General features: G+C 45.2%; 1 protein-coding gene across 1 annotated transcript; it reads right to left on the bottom strand.

The window, feature by feature from the left end:
- Positions 1–385: 385 nt before the first annotated feature.
- mxd4 (MAX dimerization protein 4) lies at positions 386–21,420 on the bottom strand. The gene is made up of 6 exons (XM_027020984.3): positions 21,207–21,420; positions 20,599–20,698; positions 17,625–17,654; positions 7,117–7,231; positions 4,972–5,131; positions 386–4,339 (listed from the first exon to the last, which is right to left on the bottom strand). Exons 1-6 carry the CDS (start codon positions 21,268–21,270, stop codon positions 4,182–4,184), a joined length of 627 nt encoding a protein of 208 aa, XP_026876785.1. The 5' UTR covers positions 21,271–21,420; the 3' UTR covers positions 386–4,181.
- Between the last annotated feature and the right edge of the window lie 1,120 nt (positions 21,421–22,540).

The following is a 22,540-nucleotide window of genomic DNA, read 5'->3' as shown; positions in this document are numbered from 1 at the left end:
TTATAAGGTAAGATTTATAGGTGTATAATTGCACACAGTATCACATCCTTTGGTGGAAGATGATTTTCAGCACAGTAAAACTGTCACGGTAGACACCGATCAGTTCTATACTCGCTCTCAGTGGCAGCATTGGAGTTTTCCATGTTTCAGCATCCCTCCTGGATTCAGTGGTCCATATGGGTGGTGACTGAATACTAAGCATACAATGAAGGATGTCTCTACATGCTACAGACAGCAGGGGGCACTAGTTTTAAAAATAAATTAAATTTTCTTTTGGTAAACTTAAGTGCAAATCCATTCATGTCAATCCATGTCCGATTTGTTTCCCCTGTAATATTTTCATAGCCTTGATGGTGTCAAAATAAATATGTACCTGACAGCCACATGTATAAAACATTTTTAATTATTTATATTACAATGAAAGAATACACAATACCTTTAAGTGTGTGCTAGAACACAGCCAGCACCAGGTACATATGTATACACAAACAAAAAGAACTTATAACACATCTGAATGCATATTACACATCATCTACAAGGAAACATATTCACAGGCCTCTGGCACAGAGCCATCCCCTTCAGGGTCAGCTTAGCCCTGCCCCCAGTGCCCCCAAACTCCACCCCACTAACATCTCTAAATGCTTCGCATGCCACACAAGCACCTGGTACACGCATAGCCAGGGTGCTTTGCGGGCAAGGCAGAGACTGCCCCAGATGTGCTGCAAGATGCCCCAATAGAAACACTGGGCAGGTTTGGAAATTATAAAGGGTGAAAAACCCAAATCTATATGTAAAGCTGTTGATCTGGAATTACTTAAGCGCATCAGCCTTGCACTGAAATGAGGAGGAAACACAGGGGGAGGCTAGGTGCAGAATAATTAATGATTTAGGTGGAAGGAATCAGGAATGGATTAATCATCTCACTGAACATCACTACACTGACACCCCCCCCCCCCGGCCCACCCTGGCTCCCGCCCTCTCACTGGGCCTGTGAGACCAGATGGTGTCTGTGCTCCAGCCTCAGAGCCACTATGCTCAGCTGTGGTGGGAAAAATGCCAGGTCGGTTACTAGCAGGGTGGTCTTGGTTCCACGTTGCTGCTGTAGCACTGGGCAGCAGTGGCCCCGACACCTGCCAGTGACCCAGCGTGTCTGCTCTGAGATGGGAGAGAGCAGCTGGGTCACCTTTGGGGCTTACCTGACACTGCAAGGGCCGGACGCTCTGTCCCCATACGTTTTAGTGTTCAAAAGCTTGTCCCAAAACCACTAAGGCATCTTTATTAGATGAAAACCTCTACAACTGTTAGTTTTCAGTAGCTCATCCCAGAAAAAAAAAAGTGTATGCATGTTTGTGTGTGTGTGTGTGGGTGTATATATATACACCCACACACACACACGCGCACACACACTTATGAGCTCTGTGTGTCTCGTGCCACTGTGATGATGTTACTGAAAACTGAAATCTCATGTCTGGCCCACAAATCTCATTCTCATTCTAAAAGATCCACACTAACAACGGCTAATGGGAGGTTCTGTGCAAGAGGTCTTTTTTCATTTACATTTTACTCAGTTGTTCTGTGTCCCAACACACTGAAAAAGGACAATTTTGCTACTAACAGTCACACATTTCCTTGACATGAATGTAAACTCTTCATGAAAAAGTAGCTTTTTGAAGAAAAACAAACAAAAACAAAAAACAAACCAAAAAAAAAAACTGCTCCGTCCTTTCAGAACTGCAACAGACTGGAGAGGTAAAACCAAAATAATACCAGAAATGTCAGAGTTGGTCACAAAGTGCACCACAGAATCCAAGCTCCTGTTTGCACACAGACGTCACCCATTCAAAATAAAAGCACGGGATGTTTGTATTGCTGTGATTTGCCTCCTGCAGTGGCGGTGGAAGCTGTCCTTTCACACTAATCTGAGTGCAGTTCAGCCATGTCTCCATGTCTCCCCATTGTGATGGTTACATTTTAGGGCTAGGCAGGAGGAGCCAGTCCTACATCAGTGTCAAAGACGACTTGAAGCACCTCCTACGAACAGAGGGACCAAGTCCCGTGAGTCCCCCTGGGCACACAATAACACTAGCAAGGGAAGTTGCACTGGGAGAAGGCCAGTGGGGAGAAGCTCCAGCTGCCATTAATGATTGATTATGTCGCTCTTCTCCCAGCGTCTTCCTCTTCGTTATTAAGAGAACATAAGCAAAGTGAGTCTGAAAGGACAACAGTGAGAGGCCAAGGCCCCGTGGCCACACTGCGCCTCGCCTTGCCTCCAGGGGGCAGTAGGGTGATGGAGTTGCCCCTAAGACTGGGACAGGTGGCAGGAGAGGGGAAGGGAGTCATCATCATCCAGGCCAAAACCGCTTAATGCCAGACTCCCGGTCAGCTCCTGGCCTACCCGCGTTTGGAAACGTTGTGGAGCGAAAGGCCTGTCTGCTGAGAGGCCTGAGAATGGACACTGGGGAGTGTCTGCGGGGAGTAGACCTGAGTAGGGCTCAAGGGAAAGGAGTAGGGCATAGGCAGCAGGGGGAGGAATGGGACCTGACAACAGTCACCAAGGCACAGAATGACAGTGGGAGATCAGAGCAACACTAACCATCTCCCCATGACATGCTTGGCCTTCTGTCTCGTCTATCTCATATATAGATATATATCTATATCTATTTTTTTGTCTTTTACTTAGGAACATTTAGGAAAATATAATACAAAATTTAATACAGGAAAGATAGACTACACTTGCTAAAATCACTTTTAGTGACCTATAGCTTTTTTTCTGCACATTTTTGTTTATAGTCTTTTCTTGATTTTTTTCAGACCGGTCACTGTAGACTTGTCATGTTTTATTTTTTAGTTTTTTATTGTATTTTATTTTTTTCTCAGATGGTTTGAGATGCCAAGCTCTAAGGGTCGCAGTAGAGGGAGGTGTTTAAAAAGCCAACGTTAAGTGCTTTCTGTCCATAGTGAATACTGAACACTGCATTACAAATGCACTTCGGAACAAGCTACCCAAAAGAATACGATATACTGGTCTGTTTTGCAATGCCCAAAGCTCCTATGAAATCAGTTACATATATTATGTAAAGATAAAGTAAGTTTAACAAATACAGGAAAGGTGAAAGAGGAAAGTATCAGTGTAATCTCTTCTCATCTATAAGCCTCCACAAATAGCACACTATTAGAGCTGGCTGTTCTGTTTGGGTTGTTGCTTTCTCTGGTTGGTTTGTTTGTTTGCTTCCTCTTTACCTCATTCAGCTTTGACCTGTCAACGAAACGCTGGGAGTAAACCCAGCAGGCGGGCTGGTAAAGAACACACAAGCTGCTGGCGTGTGTGTGTCTGTCTGTGTCTGTGTCTGTGTCTGTGCAGGAGAGAGAGGCTCTCCGGTGCCTCCCACCCCTCCGAGTCATACACACGCTAGAGAAAGCAGCTGCTTTCTGCGTCTATTGCTACATCACTTTGCTACTGAAACAGGAAAAGGTTTGGCTCCCGAGGGGTGGGGTCACGCAGAGATCTCCTTCCTGTGGGCAGGCTCCTGCGCTGGAAACTGCAGTAGTGCATCAGAATGGACAGAGGGATGAGGAATCCTAACTCACAGGGTGGCCGTCACTGCGACTCCTTAGGCCGATGGCAACAGTCGACTTAAATGTCGCGGTACTGCCTTCGTCACAGCTGGCAGTTATGAAAGAAGCATATGGTGTGCTGAGGGTGGTAGTTCTGCTCCCTAATCAGGTGTTTTCTCATGGCTTTGGCCTACAGAGGTGCGTAGTGGATCAAATGCTACTGTACTCAGGTGAGTTTAATAATAAAAGTTAAGAAAGGTTAAATCTAGTCCAGGCCTATGGCCACACTCACATGCGCACTCACTTAGAGCCACACCCTCCTCCTTCCCTCACTGAGTTACTCAGGACATTAGTTGACAAGTCAAAGCTGTATGATCACACCACAGGAGACCCACTAAAACCACAGATTGCTGGTTGGTGGGTGGGCTGATGCCTGAGGCAGTACTGGCGGGTGTTACAGTGAAAGCTGGGATGTGTGAGAGTGGTGGAGGAAGTAACAACAGGATCCCCAGCCAGCTGCTTCCTGGTGCAGTGGGTGGGCATATGGGCAGGGCCTAGGGACAGAGCCTGTCAGGGGATAGGTTGGACGGTGGGTGGGAGGCGTGGCCTCGCTGGTTTTGCAGGGCCTAACAGATGTGTGGCTGCAGTCTGTGGGAATGTGAGTAACGACTGCCGTCACTGGAGCTGCCCTGTAGGCTGTAGGGGTCTTCGGTATCACTCACACTGCACACACTGTCCCCTTCACATGGTGTGAACTCCATGCCCTCAATATCCACGTCCACCTCTGTGCATACACACACATACACACACACACACACACACACACAGAGAAAAATCGAGACTGTTTAAACCTTCAGCAGTCAAATCAGTCAGGAAAAGCTACAATGAATTTGTAACCAGTTTTGGACGCGTGTGGGGGCCAATGCTGTGTTGGCGGATTAGGACAGGATTTGCCACGAACCCTGGACAAACACACATGTCTTTGTGCAAATGTAGCTAATCCTGTCCTGATAAACAGCAGATGATGTTTACCACATTGTGCATTACTAAACAACCAAAATGCTAACAGCAGAGTCCTCACACAAACAAAGTGAGTACTGCACTGGCCTGTAGGGGGCATGGTACTGACATGCACTCAAGAGCTACGTGAAAGCATTTAAGGGTGCGTAGGCTCATCTGAGACCACTAATGTCACAGGGAGCCTGGCACTGACAGGTGGATGCCTGGCTGAGCTATGTGGGTGGATGGACCCGTGCAGTCACATCCACCTGTGCACGTTGTAATGTAATCGCTCTACTGACCCGAGTCAGGTGTATATCAGCAGGAAGCAGAGTGCATGAGCTCCTTTGAGCTGTGACGGAGAGGTGTGCGTGTAACGCGTGTGGTAGGGGTGGTGGTAGGTGGAGACTGCTGTACCCTGCTCTGAGTCGGTGGAGAGGGTGGAGCCCAGGCTGTCGGTGCGAATGCGCTCCACGCCCTGCACAGACAGCTGCTCCAGACGCCGTTTGAGGTAGCGATGCTCTCTCTGCAGCTGTTCCTTCACATTTAGAGCCTTCCTGTCCTGCTCCTCTAGCTTCTGCAGTGTTACACATACACACACACACACATACACACATACACACACACACACACTCACCCGTCAGACCACAAATGTCATTGTAAGTGACATCGGGCTGCATGTAGGATATCAGCAGCACAGTGTGGTACATGTGTGGTGGTGGGGGGGGGGGGGGGTTTCTCTCCCTACAGCTCCTGCAGAGCAAGGCAAGCAAAACAGAAAACGAAGGGTTAACACATCCTCGGCCCTAGGAATTCAACCAGCTACGTGCTTTCTCTCTCTCCCTCTCCCTCTCTCTTATTGTCTTTCTCAACACAACTGACAATCATGAATACATAAACAAATAGGAAAATAAAGGTTTACAAGGTTCCAGGCCTCTGTGCTATGTTGATTACAACAACAGTAATGGCTGCACGAACAAAACAAACTTTATACTGCTTTGTTCTCTGGACGGATCACTACTCTCAGTGGTGTAGAATCAGACATCTGTAGACAGGTCACCAGTCTCACTCGTGTAGTATAAGATGTCAGTGGCATAGAATTCGACATACATTTTACAGGCTAGAATTCACCTTGATGGCATTTAGGCAACACTTTTATCCAAAGCAACTTACAATTATGACTGAACACAATTTGAGCAATTGAGGGTTAAACGGGCCCTTAAGTGGCAACTCAGCAGTGGTGGGGTGGGAACCAGCAACTTTCCAATTACTAGTTGAGTACCTTAACCACTGAGCTACCACTACTGTTGTGAGACTGGGACATACATTAGTGCAAAACGTTTACATCCTTTCATGTTGTGGTTTTCTCAAGTGTCAGAGCATCTAATCCAGAAAAAAAACAACAACCCAGCAATCACGGTCTCATTAGCTCAATGGGGTAACTGATGGATTAGATCAGGCTCTTATATTTCCAACAGAGACTTGCATTCTCTCTCACGTTTTCCCCACGCTGCGCCTGGCTGTGGATTAGAGGGTTAGATTAAATGAGAACAGTCGTGAGCAACTTCCTGCACCATGATAAATGTCCTTGTTTCCATTGGTCATTCCTTCAAACCTGCTGAGTCTGCGCTGGTCTGAACACAAGCATCAGAGACTCATCCCCATAACCAAGGTTTCACCTGATAACCTACTGCAGTAAAGACATAAGATAACCCAGCCAACTGCAGCCAACATGCAGCTACATAAATACCATCTCATGGCCCATTTAAAAGCCACATCAGTACAGTTCGAGGTCTCATGCAAGCTTTCAGCTCTGTCTGTGTGTGTGTGTGTGTGTGTGTGTATCACCAGCTCAGCTACAGTCAAGATCTGACAGAAGCAACAAACAACAGAACACCACATTAAGGAAAATTCCAACATTTTTATCAACAGTCTGATTTTAGGCATGCTTCGCATGGTTTCAAAATGATAAGGTGAAACTAACAACATGACTGTTGCAGAATATTGTGTCATGTGGTACAGTGAAGTTTCCGGACACAGCACTGCCGTCTTGTTCTATGCATGATGGATCCCTACAGGAGGAAACTTTCACAACGTCCTATTATAGAAGCTTGTATTCAACAACAACAACAAATAGTTTTGCAACATTAAGATAGTAAATAATCTAATTTAGAGGTTTTTTTAATCAAATCATTTTCTGAATTTAAACAAGTATGAGTGTTGTGGTTCACTACAATATGAAAAAAACGGTGGTTCATTTAGGTTAAGAGAAGATTCAGTACTTATTCATTTTTTTTATATGCATTAGTCTGTCCTGATTTTCAGTGGTGAGGATTTGCCAAATGCTGAAATAGCAAATGTGCCAAAATGCAGCCTAAATGTTTTGCCTAACATTGAAAAATACATTGAAACACTAGCTGTTAATTCAAAATTCAGCTCCCATCAATCACACACATTTGGAAGGATAACAGATTCTGAAGAATTGCTGAACCGGTTCTCCTAGCTTGCTAATGTATATTCTAGCAGGCATGGCCCAGCATGTGAGAGGGCCGGACTTCGTACCTTGATGTGCATCTTGGCCCGTTTAAGCAGGCTGAGGGTGGTGTGGCGGCTGCTCTCCGGACCCAAAGGCACGAGCTGCTTTAACTGCTCCAGGTAGAGCCGCAACTTAGCACGTCTGTAGCAGAGACAGCACAGAGCGCCGAGAACGTGAACACCACACACACACACACTCACACTCGCACACGCACACGCACACGCGCGCACGCACACATGCACTCACACGCACACACATGCACACACTCACACACACACGCACACGCTCACGTAAGGTTTAAGAAATAGCAGTGTCTTTCTTCTTTTTTTTTAATGTTTAATTGCAGAGTTGCTACTGGACCCAGTGGTGGGACAAAGCTACATTAAGGGATTAGCATTTAGCTAGTCACTCTCTCACGCACACCCACAGGCACACGCATGCGAACACATACACATGCACACACGTGTATACAATCACATACTTGCACAAACACCTATGAAAGGCAGTAACACAAGTATTTTCAAGTGCTTGGCTCTGAGCGACTTGTCACACCCTGGGACGGTTTGAAGGTTTTTACATACAACCCAGTGGTGGTGTAAGTGTGTTTCTGTGTATGTAATGCAAGAGAGCTTCATGGACGCTGCAGGTGTGTTTCTTTGGTAGTACAGGAGTAGTATCACTGCACTGGACATAATCTCAAACTCAATCCCCATTCCAAATTCATGAGATCATGTCAGTACATGGAAGGGCTTGAAAAACAGAGGCACTGGGAAATTGTACCAAGTGCATTAGGAAGGTCCTCTGCCAGATGAGGTGACACACAGCTCATCTCACCAAACACTGTGACCCCACACCACGTCTCACCAAATGCTGCGACCCCAGACTATCCATTTGACAACATACCCAACATAAAGTCAACAACATCACCATGACAACATAAAGTCAACAATATTCCGACAAGAACACACCCAACACTATCTGTGACAGCATACCCAACACATTGTCGGAATTATCCCTACAAAATACCAAGCGCACTGTCAATAAAATAATATAATATATATAATATAACATAATAATACTGTAATACTGGTCATTTTATATATCTGTAGTATACAAGTATAATATCTTTTAAAGTACACTAGGGTTACCCCAACCCAGTATAATTTCTTGTGAACTACATTAGGGATAACCCAACCCACTATAATGTCTTGTCAACTATATTAGGGATAACCCAACCCACTATAATGTCTTGTCAACTATATTAGGGATAACCCAACCCACTATAATGTCTTGTGAACCATATTTCAGTCTCCTTCCCCTCTCCCACCCCCACATAACCAGTGCCAATGAGTAGCTGAACCAGTACCACCTGGTTCTGAAAGCTCACCCACACACAAACACACACACACACAAACACACACACGTATGCACATAGCTGCTTGCAGGAAGAACTCCAGGAGACTGATGCCTTGGGGTCTTTCAATAGCCTTCATCAAGTTAAGTTTTATTTGCTTGTGAGTGCGTGTTGATCCATTGTGTTTCCTGTGGCTGAGCTTATTGACAGACACCCCTTCTCTCTGTCATTGTTTTGGAGGCACAGTGTGTAACGCTCACACTGCCTGCGTATGGGGTAGTACATGGCTGTGATGCGAGCGAGCCGTGATGCCGCGGCTTTAGAGAGGGGCGAGTGAGTGAAGTGTCCTCAGCTGCAGCCATAAGCTGACACACAGGAATCTGAACACACTGTCAGCCCAAAACACACACACACCACCCCAGAAAATAAGCAGACACGCCCCAAACCTTGGCACACACTCCCACCTGCATTCACCCATCATCTGCGTGGTGTTTGTGTAGTGTGGTCAAGCCCACTCCCACATGCACCGCTCAAAAACGCAGACAGAGGCCAACCTGTCTACTAGCAACTGACGGGGAGAATGTGAGGGTGTGGCTTGGGTTGGGCGTACGGCAACATTGGAGGTTGCTTTAGAATCTGCTTCCTGCAGCAGATTGGCCATGACGCCTTCGTTCCTGTGTACCAACACACCGGAGCCGAAATATTCCAGAATGCCTTCACTAGCTGCAGCCGTCAGGCTGAGTAAACCCTGTGTAGAATGTCCCCCAACAGCCGTGAAGTTATTTCTAATAACGTGTATGCCATTGTCCCTAATAATCATTTAATTACCAAAAATGGTATGGTAGTATTAAAAATAAAAGCATTTTGGTTTGTGTGTTTCCTGTGGCAAAGCTGTGTGGGGCACATGATTCAGCTACTATTAGTGCGGGTCAGTGCTCCTTTGTGCCCCTTAGTACCCGTAAGTGTCCATTAGTGTGGATTACTGCTGGTTAGTGCTGGTTAGTACCTGTTAGGGTCTGTTAGTGTGGGTTAATGCCTGCTAGCATTTGTAAGTGCTCATTAGTGCCTGTCAGTGTCTGTTAGTGGGCATTAGTGCCAATAAGTTTTACCTTCAGCACACAGTATGCCGTCAGAGTTTTACAGGAAATTGGTTTAAATCACACAGGTGGTTTTTAAGCCTCTCAGCCTCAATGATCCTCTAAAACACAGGAGTTGTCTTAGGGTCCTTCCCCCTCTCTCATTATCTCTCTCCCACTCTCGCTCCCTCTCTCTGTCTCTCCCTTTATCTGGTTGGTTATGTGGATTGCATGATCACTGGGGTCTTGTTATTCTTGTGGTCTGCGTCGTCATGCGAACTCTGTATAGTAATGTAGGCTCTTTTCTCCGTTAACAAAACCCCCGCGCCTGTTTGTTATTCCCCAAGCAGGAGCCACTCACGACATGTTTATAAGCTCCTCAAACCCCTCCGCTCCTGGCACATGGATACGCCTGTGTATAACACACGAACATACACACGGGCGCATATTCCCTCACAAACAAACACACATTCACACGGACATGCCACCGCCCAAAACACACTTAACACACAAATATACCTCCCCTCCAAAACACACACGCATACACAGACACATATACTCCCAAAACACACAAACACACGCAGGCACACACATACACACATACTCCCACACACAAACACCCCCCCAAACCATTTTCTGGTAGGTTGTGCTGATGTAATGATAAGAAACTTTTGCAGGACATTTTCTTAGACCTTAGACCTGGCCACATCACGAGGAGTGCTGGTTTTTAAGTTAACAAATTCCAGAGAAACAGCGTTGTGTGTCCTACAGGTATAGCAGTGAGGGTGGGTGTGGTGCACTAGGAAGGAACACTTTGGAATGGGGTTTGTATACAGGGCTATATGCATGGGTATCTATAGGACAGGTACCCGCACAGCTGCAGGGGTAAGTGCTGCTCCAAAGAACTGGCTTACCTGGTTAGCCAACATATCACTTAACATAAAAATGCATTTGCTGTTGGATTTAAAAAAAAACAAACAAAAAAAAAAACAGCAATCAATGTCCTTGATACAATTTTTTTCAGAGGTTTCACAAGTTGCTATGTGTAAGATGTAGGCTACTCACATAATAAGTATTCAAAAAAGAAACCCATAAGCCTATGGCCATTCAGACTGCACCAGACTTCAGAAAATGGAAAACCTGCTCACTGCATCAGAACTGAACAAGCAATGAGGCAAAAACAGCAAAGACTATCTGATAAAAGCAAAAAAGATAAAACATACTGTGAATGTTCTCTCCAACCCCACTTCAAACAGTCGTACAAACAAATAAACAAACCCCCATACTTTCCCATGGCTAAATGGTGTGAGGCACTCATGATATGAGGCTGTGCCCTGCCGGGTTGGGGAGAAGAACCTAGCCCAAACTCATGTGCTGCTGTCTGTGTTTCAACAGAGAATGACTACGATATACACCTACACTCGTGCAATCTCTCTCTCTCAAACACACACTCTCATGCAATCACTCACTCACAAACTCATGCAATCACTCACAGGAACCTCAGGCAAGACATGGGAATTGTTCTAAGCAGATATGTACATCCTCAGTTCATGACATAATAATATTTCAAACGCCACCTTAAGGATTTTTACCACGATATAGCCAGCTCACACTCCAGCACAGGAGAAACACTATGTGAACACACAAGGAGTAAATGAAATTGTAAATGAACACACACACACACACTCACACACACACACACACACACACACACACACACTCACACACTCACACACTCACACACACACTCACACACTCACACACTCACACACTCACACACACACTCACACACTCACACTCACACTCACACTCACACACACCCATGCACACTCATACTCACACACACACACTCAAGCAGGGGTCCTGCTACAGCAGTCACTCACTGCGCTGTTTAATGAGGTTGCTGGGGAGGCAAGCATTCCTCAGGGCTGCATGGAAGAAGGGGCGTTTACTGCTCTCTGGCTTTGTGCCAACTCGTTCCATCCAGGTCAAAGGTCAAGCCCAAACACTGCAGAGATCTTTCCTCGCCAGGGTAACTGGGTTAGATGTGGAGCTGTGCTGGGAGAAACAGACTACCCTCACGGGCTTGTTGTTGTTTTGGCTTCTGGTTGAGTGCTGTTTAAGGAAGCACCCCTGAATGGACAACATGTACAAATGCTTGTAATTCAGTGTCCAGCTCAATGGAACCAAGCACCAGGGGAGACAGCCTGACCATGACCCAGGCCATTTAACAGCAGGGTCACAGATACTGGACATCTTGCTCTTGGAAGTGAACTTGCCCACTTCAACTTCCTAACAAAGCAGAGTGAGGCTCAGAGCAGTGAATGCACCATGGTGAAACACTCTCAATACAAAACATACTTCAAAAGAAATGGCCACTTTGCAAATCGACTGTTTATTATTCAGTTTAGGATTGCAGTGTTCAGCATTCATGCGGACATTTGTCCCACATCTGGTCAACAGGCTGGCGGACAGGCTGGCGGACAGGCTGGGGGATAGAGCAGGAACGCTGGGGAATAGAGCAGGAACACTGGTGGACAGAGCTGGAAGGCAGGGGGATAGAGCAGGAAGGCAGGGGGATAGAGCAGGAAGGCAGGGGGATAGAGCAGGAACACTGGCGGATAGAGCAGGAAGCAGCAGTTTCATCTCTGTCTAGCCAAAATATTAGAACATCTAATAAAGCAGGAAAAGGTAACAGCCACCAATCAGCACAATGCAATATCCATATTACAAAACTGGAACTAAAATATTTCACTATTTTTAGCCATATTAGCATTATGATTTTGGTTGGACTGTTTCTTTAAGACGAAAAAGGCATTCAGAGTGAAAAACAAGAGTTTTATGAAGAGTGAGTGCACCACGTAAATATATGTCTCTGAGTCACTGATCTGATCATGTATTGGGCCAATGAGCTAGTCTTGTTCTACCATCCTCTCCTGTGCTTTCTTGTAAAACACATAACCTCAGATTACTACTTACTATCTGACCCTGTGATAGCAATTCATAACAATGAAGGACCTAATCTTGTAAAGAAGACACAGAAAGGCAGAGAGTCCCTAACCATCTTGTGCTGAGGTGTGGGGAGGGGGGGTTACTAGATAAAATGCCACATTTCTCTTCCCAAGATATTTGTTTTGCAGTCACTGGAGGTACCACACCCACTGAAACAATCTGCTGTCATTTGTAGTGTACAGACCCAGGCCTGGTAACAAGAACAAGAGGCTCTCTTACATGGCTTCTCGTCCACACAGTGGAAACTATTCAATACTACCCAAAGCAGTGCAAATGACATCTCAGCAATGGTAAAATGCAGTGAGCGTAGATCAACAGTCCTCCGACTATTCTTTAACACGTTTCACTTTAGTTAGATGACTGGAATGACAACAACAACAACAACAACAACAACAACAACAAAAAACACGCTGGCATTCCTACTGTCTGGAAGACAAAAAAAAGCCAGTTTTACTTTGAAACCTTTAAGGCATAAACACACAGCTGTATAACTCCAGAGTCTGATCCCAGAGTCTGACCCTAACCTTATAGTGCTTATAGTAAAACAGATGTTAGAGAGAATAAAACATCAGGAAGAGAGATACTAGCATCGCTCACACAGGTCGGCCAGCTGACGGCAGCAAACAGTGTTTTTGCGTGTCTGTGAAACCAGCACGGCCCATTTTCAGACCAGAGCTCAAAGATGGTGCTTCGTCTTACAGCTGTAACGTCTCCATCCTTCAGAGCTCTATCAATCATTCCAAACTAGGTTAAATGAAACCACCTGTGGAGAGACCTTGTGCCTGAAGGGTGAAAGCTCCATGAGTTCAGAAAAACATGGCAGAGAAGTGAAGTGTTCTGCAGTAGGCCAGGTCCGAATGCATAACTCTGTGAATGATTAACATGAACTAACCCACTGGGACACTGTAACTCGAGCTTTCCCCTCTGTGCCTTGCTCTGCCTATGAACTGCCCGTACTTGCAATGCTGACAGTAACCCGCCCATTACAATGGGCTCTCTCAGCTGAAGTCTTATCTACAGTACTCCGCAGGGCTTTGCACATGTACATTGATGAACCCGAGCATAAAAGTGAGCATAAAAGACAATAAGCAGTGCAGTACATAAAAGTTAACACTATGTGGCGTAGCTTTGCAAAGTCACGGGAGTGTAATATTCCTGAATCACTAATGCAACCTCCCCACCCACCCCACACCCCACCTTCTTGCTCTTACACAACTTTGCATTCCAGTGTGTGTGTCTGACCTGAATTCTCTCTGAGCTTATGGGTCACACTGGTTGAGAAGCACTGGTTGTCTCACCAATCTACAGCTCTACAACCCTATAGCCCCTGTTACCCTACGGTCCTGTAGTTACGCCTGTGTGGCCCCACAACCTCACAGCATTCATGCGCTCTCAGTCTCCCTCTCATGCACTCACTCATCCTATTCCTTCTCCTGCTTTCGTTTTCTCTCCCTCTGTCCCCTGGCCTTATCTGCTCCACACTACCCCTTGTGACTGTTTGTCCCGACAGAACATGCAGTCTTGCAGTAGGTACACTGGCTGGTGCGCGCACACACACAAACACGCACGCACACACACACACACGCAGTATAGTGTGTGGTGTGAGCACATTGGTTATGGCATGTCACCAGTTACCCAACAAAAAATGAGTCACTTATTACTTTGACGGTAAGTACAGCAGTGTGACAGCACAGGAAAGAGTGTCTCTATACAGGAAAAGCCAAGGTCCTGTTACACAGATCACCTCCGTCTTTGGCACATATTACAGCAAATATCAAGACTTAGTTTTAAGTTGTGAGGTCTGAAGTTAGAGATTGCCATATTAAACTAGGTTTGGCAAAGGATGCCTCTTCTCTGCTATCTAACTGCAAGGATAAAGGGGTCTCTCTGAGTCTGTTTGCTTTGTATCAGATGTCTTCCTCTTGAATGCAGGAGTGTTTCAGAGTGAGCCAAGGACTCCATGTTATTCACTCCCTCACTCCACCCCACCCCACAGCTCCAAAAGTAAGCAGAGTGAGAGAGAGAGAGAGAGAGAGAGAGAGAGAGAGAGAGAGAGAGAGAGAGAGAGAGAGAGAGAGAGAGAGTACCCATTACACATCACCCTGCTTTCCTCATCTGCTGCAGTTCCTGCTGATTCAGCAGGACTGTCCTTCTCCCCGGGGAGACAACGAAGACAGACAGGAGTGTGAGGATATCCAGTCACTCTAAACACTGGATTAGGGTAGATTACACTGGAGTAGATTAGACACCCCACCTTCCCCCAACCCTGCCTTGCATGCTCTGTGTGTGTGTGTGTGTGTGTGTGTGTGTGTGTGTGTGTGTGTGTGTGTGTGTGAGAGAGTGAGTGAGTGAGTGAATGAGTGAGAGAGAGAGAGAGAGAGAGAGAGAGAGCGAGAGAGAGAGAGAGCGAGAGAGAGGGAGCACTCTGGTGGGTGTTTATTAGCACACAATGGCAGAAATCCAACAAAGCTTTGAGACAAGATGACAGACACATGGTAACCTATCAGAGAAGACAGCGGGTTTGAGTGCTAATGTTAATGCCCTGTTGGGTTTTTTTTTGGTAAACATCTCTTACTTTTGTCATCTTACTTGAAAAGGGAGAGGAAGCTTTGTGCTCTGGAACAGACAATGTCTCCAGAGCTATAAATAACCTTACTAATCCTTTGCCAGTTGCGGGCAACTGTAAATGTCACAGCATCTCTTCCTGTAAACAGGTGTGTGACAGGAAAGAACAGGTTTCAAGAGCTCCACTGAAAAGGGAAATTGACAAGATCAATCAGATTGGAGAACTTCTGTAAGAGAGAAAGAGTGAATTGAGGACAGGGGAATGAACTGATGACACTGCTTTGGTGTGAATTGCAGTCTGAGGGTCAGTTACCCTATGCAGGGGGGGAAAAGGAGGGGCAATTACCCCATGATGGGGGACAGAAGATGGGCAGTTACCCCGTGGTGGGAGACAGAAGAGGGACAGTTACCATATGCCAGGCGTAATACTATAAAACCAACATTGAAAGAAAATATGCAGCAAGCCAGCTGCTGGACCTTAGAGTGTTTCCAGTGGAAATATTCCCTGCTGGATTTTACAGTGTTTCCAGTGGAAATATTCCCTGCTGGATTTTACAGTGTTTCCAGTGGAAATATTCCCTGCAGTTTGTAGTGTTACCCAGTCAGGCAAGGTCTGACACACGTCTATGAAAAGAAGCAACACGCACATACACACAGCAACTCAGTTAGCCTCTCAACATGTTGGCCAACTCTTGACCATGATAAACACCTGATGAAGAGGAGGTAAACAGCTCGCACCAGGGGCCAGCAAAGCAACACCCCCCACCCCCACCCCCAATCAGCAGATTTGGCTAATGAATCTCTTTATAGCAGTCCTGAACCTGTGATTATACTGGCAGGATGAGTCACAGCTAAAATAAGCAGCACTCCCTGCATGCAGTGTCTGGGTTGTGTGGGAGAGCCGGCTTTCTAAAAAGTGATACTGAGATTTCAGATTAGAGAGAGAGAGAGAGAGAGAGAGAGAGAGAGAGAGAGAGAGAGAGAGAGAGAGAGAGAGAGAGAGAGAGAGAGAGAGAGAGAGAGAGAGAGAGAGAGAGAGAGAGAGAGAGAGAGAGAGAGAGAGAGAGAGAGAGAGAGTTATTATGAATGTTCATGCTGGTCATATAACTGGTCTTACCGGAGTGGTAGGTGCATGCTGGTTTCCCAAGGAATGCCCACAATAGTGCCTTAGTTCAAATGGTAAACTGCGCTCAAACACTTGTAGTCTACAACATTTGCCTACAGGTTTGCACAGGTAAGGGAACACTAAGCCTGATGGACAGATGTGGGATCACCGAGCATGGTGGACTGGTGTGAGGACACTCAGCCTGGTGGACAGGTGTGAAATCATTCAGCCTGGCGTCCTCAGGCCTGTCTAGTTCGGGATGTTGTCGTTCTGTCAATGGCTGGCCCTGCTCTCTCACCATGGTGGAGTCACATGACCACAGATAATCTGTGTAAACTCTGTCACCCTGTTTCACACTCAGCCAGAAGATGGGATACTTCAACTTTTTCTTTTCTCATAAATCCACCAAGTTCACAGATAAAGAGAATGTCGGTAAACAAGGATTTTTATCTTTGTTAAATGAAATTGCAACATGCTGACTTAAGAGTGTCAAATCTGTCCTGGTACAAAGGAAACCCTTGGAAACGTGCGCTGATGGGCCAGTACTTCAGGATACACATATAGAGTGTCTGATGCTTTTGGGCCACGTATAGCTTCTCTGCACTGCCGCTGCAGCTGACAAACCTGCGAAGACCTTTTAGCAGATCAGACATGCGTTTCTCCTCAGCTAACACTCTAATGGATGTGTCTATGCATGCCTGCCTACCCCCCCCATACACACACTCACACCCATAGCCACCCACACCCATGTCTTATCGTGACACTCGGGCATGGAGCAGACAAACCATAAGCTCACAGCTGGAGTGAAAGAATGTCATGGGCACACACACATAAATGTGCACACACACCCACAACCACACCCACAGACCAGCCCCCTCTCCAAACCACAGGTCTTATCCTCACACTTGGGCATAAAGCCAACAAACCAAAAGCTCATAGCTAGAGTAAAAGAGTGTCACAGACACACACACACACACACACACACACACACACAAATGTGCACACACACAGACAGTCCCCACTCAGTACATGATTTTACAAACCAATAAGGCTCAAAGGAAAGAGGTTTGTGCTCTGTGTGCTTAGGGGCCGGTTAATAAACAGGAGAGTAGAGCAGAAACACATTCTACTCTGCACCCATGTGTACAGGAGAAACAAATTACAGTCAGGTCTCCCCAAAACTTTTACTGTTTTACTGAAGGGGAGCTAGTGACATGTGCATGCACATGTGGAAGGCCTGATGAGATGCTGTCTTAAACCTGATAAGATGGGTTAGCTCCAGTGGGGTGTGATAATAGCATAGAGGGGCAGGTTGTGTGAACACTGCAGGTCTGATCTCAAAGCAACCAGGACACAACACAATTCTCAGCATCAGGGTTAGCAAACACTGTAGAAAGGGGTGGAATATGGCTGCCATCTTACCTGTGTTTCTCCAGCTCATTGTGTGAAGATCTGGAAAGTAAACAGAGGTATGGATGAGCACAACAAATCAACTCAACTGCTCAGTACTTACCAGCAGCTGTTCTGCTGTAGAGAGACAGAGGTTAGGGCAGGACAGAGCGTCCAGATGAGCGCTTAAAACATAAGACTCGATCTGCTTTGAATAGAGATGAAATGAAGATGAGCAAGGCCATTGAAAGCTAAACTCTTCACTGTGTTTTTTAGATGGTACATTCATGGTTAAACGTGATACTGAATGAGATGAAATATGAATCTCTTCTCTTGTTTTGAACTCCAGAGTGGCCAATCTCCCCGTCTCCTTGTACACTGTACTACACATGGTGGCTCTGTGTGTGTTTGCAGCATTAGCAAAATCGCTGTCACTGGCCATCTCTGCTAGCGCCGCCCACAGTCGCATGCCATTGGCCGAAATATGTGCAGGCCCAGTGCTGACTGGATGGGTTGTGGGTGACGTAACACCTCCTCCGGAACCGTGTGTCCGCATGCAGAGCCTAAAACCCATGCTTAAACGCAGCTGGTGGGAAGAGCCTCACACTTCTCTTACTGTTGTCCTTCATCTTAAAAGTCTAACGTCTGGATCACTTTACCCAAGCATCTGGCAGGTAGAGGCTGCTCAACTAATAAATATACTCATGTTTGACTGCACAAATACACAATACTTTCAGAACATCTCCTGCTGTTTCGGGGAAAACACAAGAGAAATTACAAAAACAAACGAGAAAGTCTCTGGGCAGTCCCCTCACCCAGTGGGTGGGCAGCGCCCCCTTCAACACCGTCATGCCAAAAAACACAGCCCATTTCTGCCTGGATGTGTGTCCGCCTCTTAACAGAGAGCTGATAACCCACCCCATCACAGTCTCGGTTCATTCCTCATTACTAATTGTAAAAGTACAACAAGGAACACAAAGCACAACATACACACACTTGCACAGCGTTGCTGGGACATTTCAGCATGCTGCAACACATGTAGTTATTTCAGGCCTGACTGAGGACGGGGTGGGCAAATTACATCCGTCTCAAAACAAACATGCCATTCATAAAACACTGGGACTGCAGGGAGAATCTATGCTAATTTCTCGAGAAAACAGCCAGATACAAATACATTAGCTGTAGCACCAGTCGTCAGCATATCCTGTGCTGCCCTGTGGCAGTGGCAATGCGTAGGTTCCTTTCTCACTGTGCATAAGGACCAGGTTAGTCACACTTGTAATGCACAGCTACTGATACACCCACATTCGTGCAGATCCACAAGCCCTGCTGCTGCAGAGCTGGGTTGTTTGCATGGATAGGGCTCATGCAGGGATCCAGGGGAAGAACTGCATCTCTACATGGCAGAACAGCTCCTATTCAAACCCGTGCAAATTAGGGACAGCACGAGAAAGCACCAGGAAACAGACAGGCACACAGGCTCCACCCTCCCATGAGATCACAGTCTTATTATATAAGGTCAGATGAATGCAAATGGGTTTGAATGGGTAAATCTAACCCTAGCCATATTAATATCTTATACTGCATCAGTGTGGCAACAAGGGTTAGGACTGTATACCCAACAGTAACATAATACAATAAAATCTGTACTTGTTACAACTGCATTACTGTTCTTTTTATTATGGTACTGAAACAAGCCTGTGCTGCCATGGTATTTATAGCTTTAAATCTGGTTCAATCAGCAGAAGTTTACAGAATTTGCTTTATGATCCTTTGTACCATGAGCCATAGATTTATAATGACATAAGTCTCCAAAAAGAAAATGCCTTCTAGCTCAAAATAAACAAAGCCAATGTTCCTGCAGTCTGTGAAGTTCAGAACCCAGCAGAGCGAAGGGGGAAAGGATCTGCACTGGTGCTTTGGCACAGAGAACATTTTACAGTCCCCGTGGTACGTTTTCTTGACTGTTTCCTCAACTTCTAGTGATTTGTGTGCAGATGTGGGGGAGGGGAAGTAGTTGGCTGAGAGCAGAAAGAGGACGAGTGCCTTGCCTCTGGAAAGCCAAACCGAGGCAGGTTGTTTATCAAGTTTTCCGGTCAAACTCAAACTTCAGGAGTTCATTAAGGAAATACCCAAATTTCAGAGTTGAATGCAGCCGACCGGTGTGAATCTTTTGAGTAGTGTTTGGGTGAACTGGGTTCTGGGGTCCACCTGCCACTGAGGTGGTCAGGTACTAGTCAGCCCATCTACCTGTGAACAGCGCCTGACCTGTACGGAGTCAAAACTACACTAAGAACCTTCAGAACACATTTTCAAAGAAAATATTTGTCATTTAAAATGGTACTAAAGTATTATTCAAAACATAAATATTCTTCACAAAAGTACATTAAAAATAAATGAATATACCACTGCTCATCACACATCTGAAGAAAAAGGGGCATGAGCAAGAATAATAACTTTGTGTGCATGTTTGTGTGCCTGTTTTATCCCCTCTCTGTTGCTAGTATTCTTTTAATATGTTGAAGAATGGCTTTAAATAGTTATGAAATGACGATGCAAACTTTACTTTCTCCAAACAAGTACCCAGCGATCGGTTTCGTGAGTAGTCCAGCCTCTAACACTAAGCCCTGTTCCTAGTCTTGGATCTGTCACTGGAGCCAAAACAAGGCCCTCGCTCTCTGCTGAGCGCCCCGGGCCGGGCTAGCCTTATCGCTCCGATTTACAGCGCAATGTCTCACACACACACGCACAAAAAAGGTCACGGTTTAGGAAATGCTCGAGTTTTTTAATGATCGAGACAGCTCGGTAAAATTTGAATGTACACTGCGGAGGTTAGTGTCAGAAGCGAAGGGTGAGAAAGTGGGAAGCAAGTTGATGCTGTACGCGTGGCAGTGTTTATACGGGATCAAAACAGCCAAGCCCAGCAAGAAAAATGGCGAGAATGGAAGTGAAGGAACAGATCGATCGAAAAGCAATCGCTATACCTTTAAAAAATCATTATATTTACCTATTGTTCTGAGTTTTTCTTGATATTGGCGTCGCTTTCGTTTTCTTTCTGGAAAAGTCGCTATTGTACGGTAAAACAGAAGCGTAACCATGTTCTGCCTCTATTGACAAAGTAAACAAAAATCAACATTTAATACTGTGCTTAGGAGCTCATGAACAAGAATGTTCAGTGGGATCGTCAGAAAATTAGACCACTGTCAAGTTTCATATAGGCACAGGTATTTCAGCAAAACATGAGACTCAGTATGACTAGCCAAATCCGACAGTCTCACACAATTATAAGGACTATGTCAATGACTTTGTCTTATTTGATGACAGATGATAGCAAATAAGCACACAAAAAGACACTAACGATGTTTAACCAATAAGTAAACGATTTAATGTTAATAGCAGCTTTCCTGTGAACCTTTTGCGGCTTTGACTAAACTATCCCTGCCGGTAGGAAGAGCCCAGCCAGCTCAGTAAAATAATGTCAGCTCCTAAAGTGACATCATGCCTGCAGAGCTCCCTACAATAAAATCGTTGCACAGAATTGTGCACTTCCCTTTAAAACAGATTATTTTGATTTTTTATCCAAATAAGCACCATTTTATCACGCAGACTAAATACCTCTGTCTCTTCTTTCCAAGTATTCTGCAGCCTCAAGAAGGATTAGAAGAGAATTTAGTTCCATCCCGATGAATTTGTATAAAAATACAAAATTAAAAAGTGTATGTACAAAATGTTACAGATTATGTAAAAGACAGAAAATAAAACAAAAAGTAAAGTTGGTGACGCCCGATATGGACAGCTACGTTCACACCGAGTCGTGGGGACTCCCAGCCAAAATCATATCAACTGCACCTAAACTAAAACCTACAGCTAGACGGACGGTTCCTCACACCAATCGCACAGCAGACGAATGTCAAAGGCGGGATTTCGGTAAATGAATTGTCCAATCAAATATGTAGGTGAGTGGCGTTCACATAAAAAAGGTTGATACATTTCGAAATGACATTTGATTGGCTAGCCAGTGATAGTAACAAAGTGGAAGCTATACCCTAGCAACAGTGCCGTGAGACTCAGCCCCGTAATCGTTCATTGGCCTGACAGATACCTTACTAGCTTATGGTTGGCCTACGTAGCTAATGGGCGTGTCTTTATAAACTTCCTTTCAAACATTGAACTTGACTACGTTGTCAGGGTTGCTGGTAAAACAACATCGCAAAAGTGAACGGAATCGTGAAGGAAGTCACGTTTATGTTTGTTAAATGAAGCAGTATTCCGGTTTTAAACCCCCATGTTATTCGATAGCAACAGTAAAAAGTTAATAATAAAAAAGAAGTTAATTACAATGTTCGCAACTATGAAAACAGTTACATTTTGTATTTCTGTCCATTACAGAAAATGTGACTTTAAAAGTCAAGAGGCTAAAACTGAAAATTATGTTTTAAACGTATCATAACACTGAGACCAGTGATGTAAAACTCACATCTTTCTATATTTATTACATTGCGTGTCCAACATTTAATGTGCGGACACGGACCGGAGAGGACAGTAAGGAGGACTCCCAGGATGGCGAGCGCCTCCCGGCAGACTGGGATTACTTTACATGTAATGCCCATATTTATTGTTTATTTATTGTCTTCTTGAAGTGGTTGTTTGTGTCTTTCATAACGAAGTTTAATTGACAACTGAACATGGTCTTAGGTTTTTTTTCTCCTCGGACGCTCCAGTTTCTATTGAAGTGCTGTGGAATTATCTGTACAAGCCCTGATTTGAGGCCATATGACCGATTATTGAAATGATATGTTCACGTTTCGGTCGCTAAAGATTTTTCAGTTAGGCTTTAGTTTCCCTCCACCGCCATAGCCATAGAGAAGATATTTTGGACAAATATAATAGGAATTTATTTTAGGTATTGCATGGCCAATCTAAGTTTGGTTATATAAGGGCAAAGGATC

This window comes from Electrophorus electricus, chromosome 12, assembly GCF_041902795.1.
Source record: "Electrophorus electricus isolate QZ-2024a chromosome 12, ASM4190279v1, whole genome shotgun sequence".
In the NCBI taxonomy this organism is placed as follows: Eukaryota; Metazoa; Chordata; class Actinopteri; order Gymnotiformes; family Gymnotidae; genus Electrophorus; species Electrophorus electricus.
This window is presented reverse-complemented; position numbering and strand designations above follow the sequence as displayed.

Excerpts from the sequence above, each read along its gene's own strand:
- mxd4 (XM_027020984.3), bottom strand. The coding sequence starts at position 21,270 with ATGGAACTAAATTCTCTTCTAATCCTTCTTGAGGCTGCAGAATACTTG. Across the intron at positions 17,655-20,598 it reads AGAAAAACTCAGAACAATAG|ATCTTCACACAATGAGCTGG; the intron begins GTAAATATAATG and ends TTTACTTTCCAG. Across the intron at positions 5,132-7,116 it reads GGGCCAAGATGCACATCAAG|AAGCTAGAGGAGCAGGACAG; the intron begins GTACGAAGTCCG and ends GTAACACTGCAG.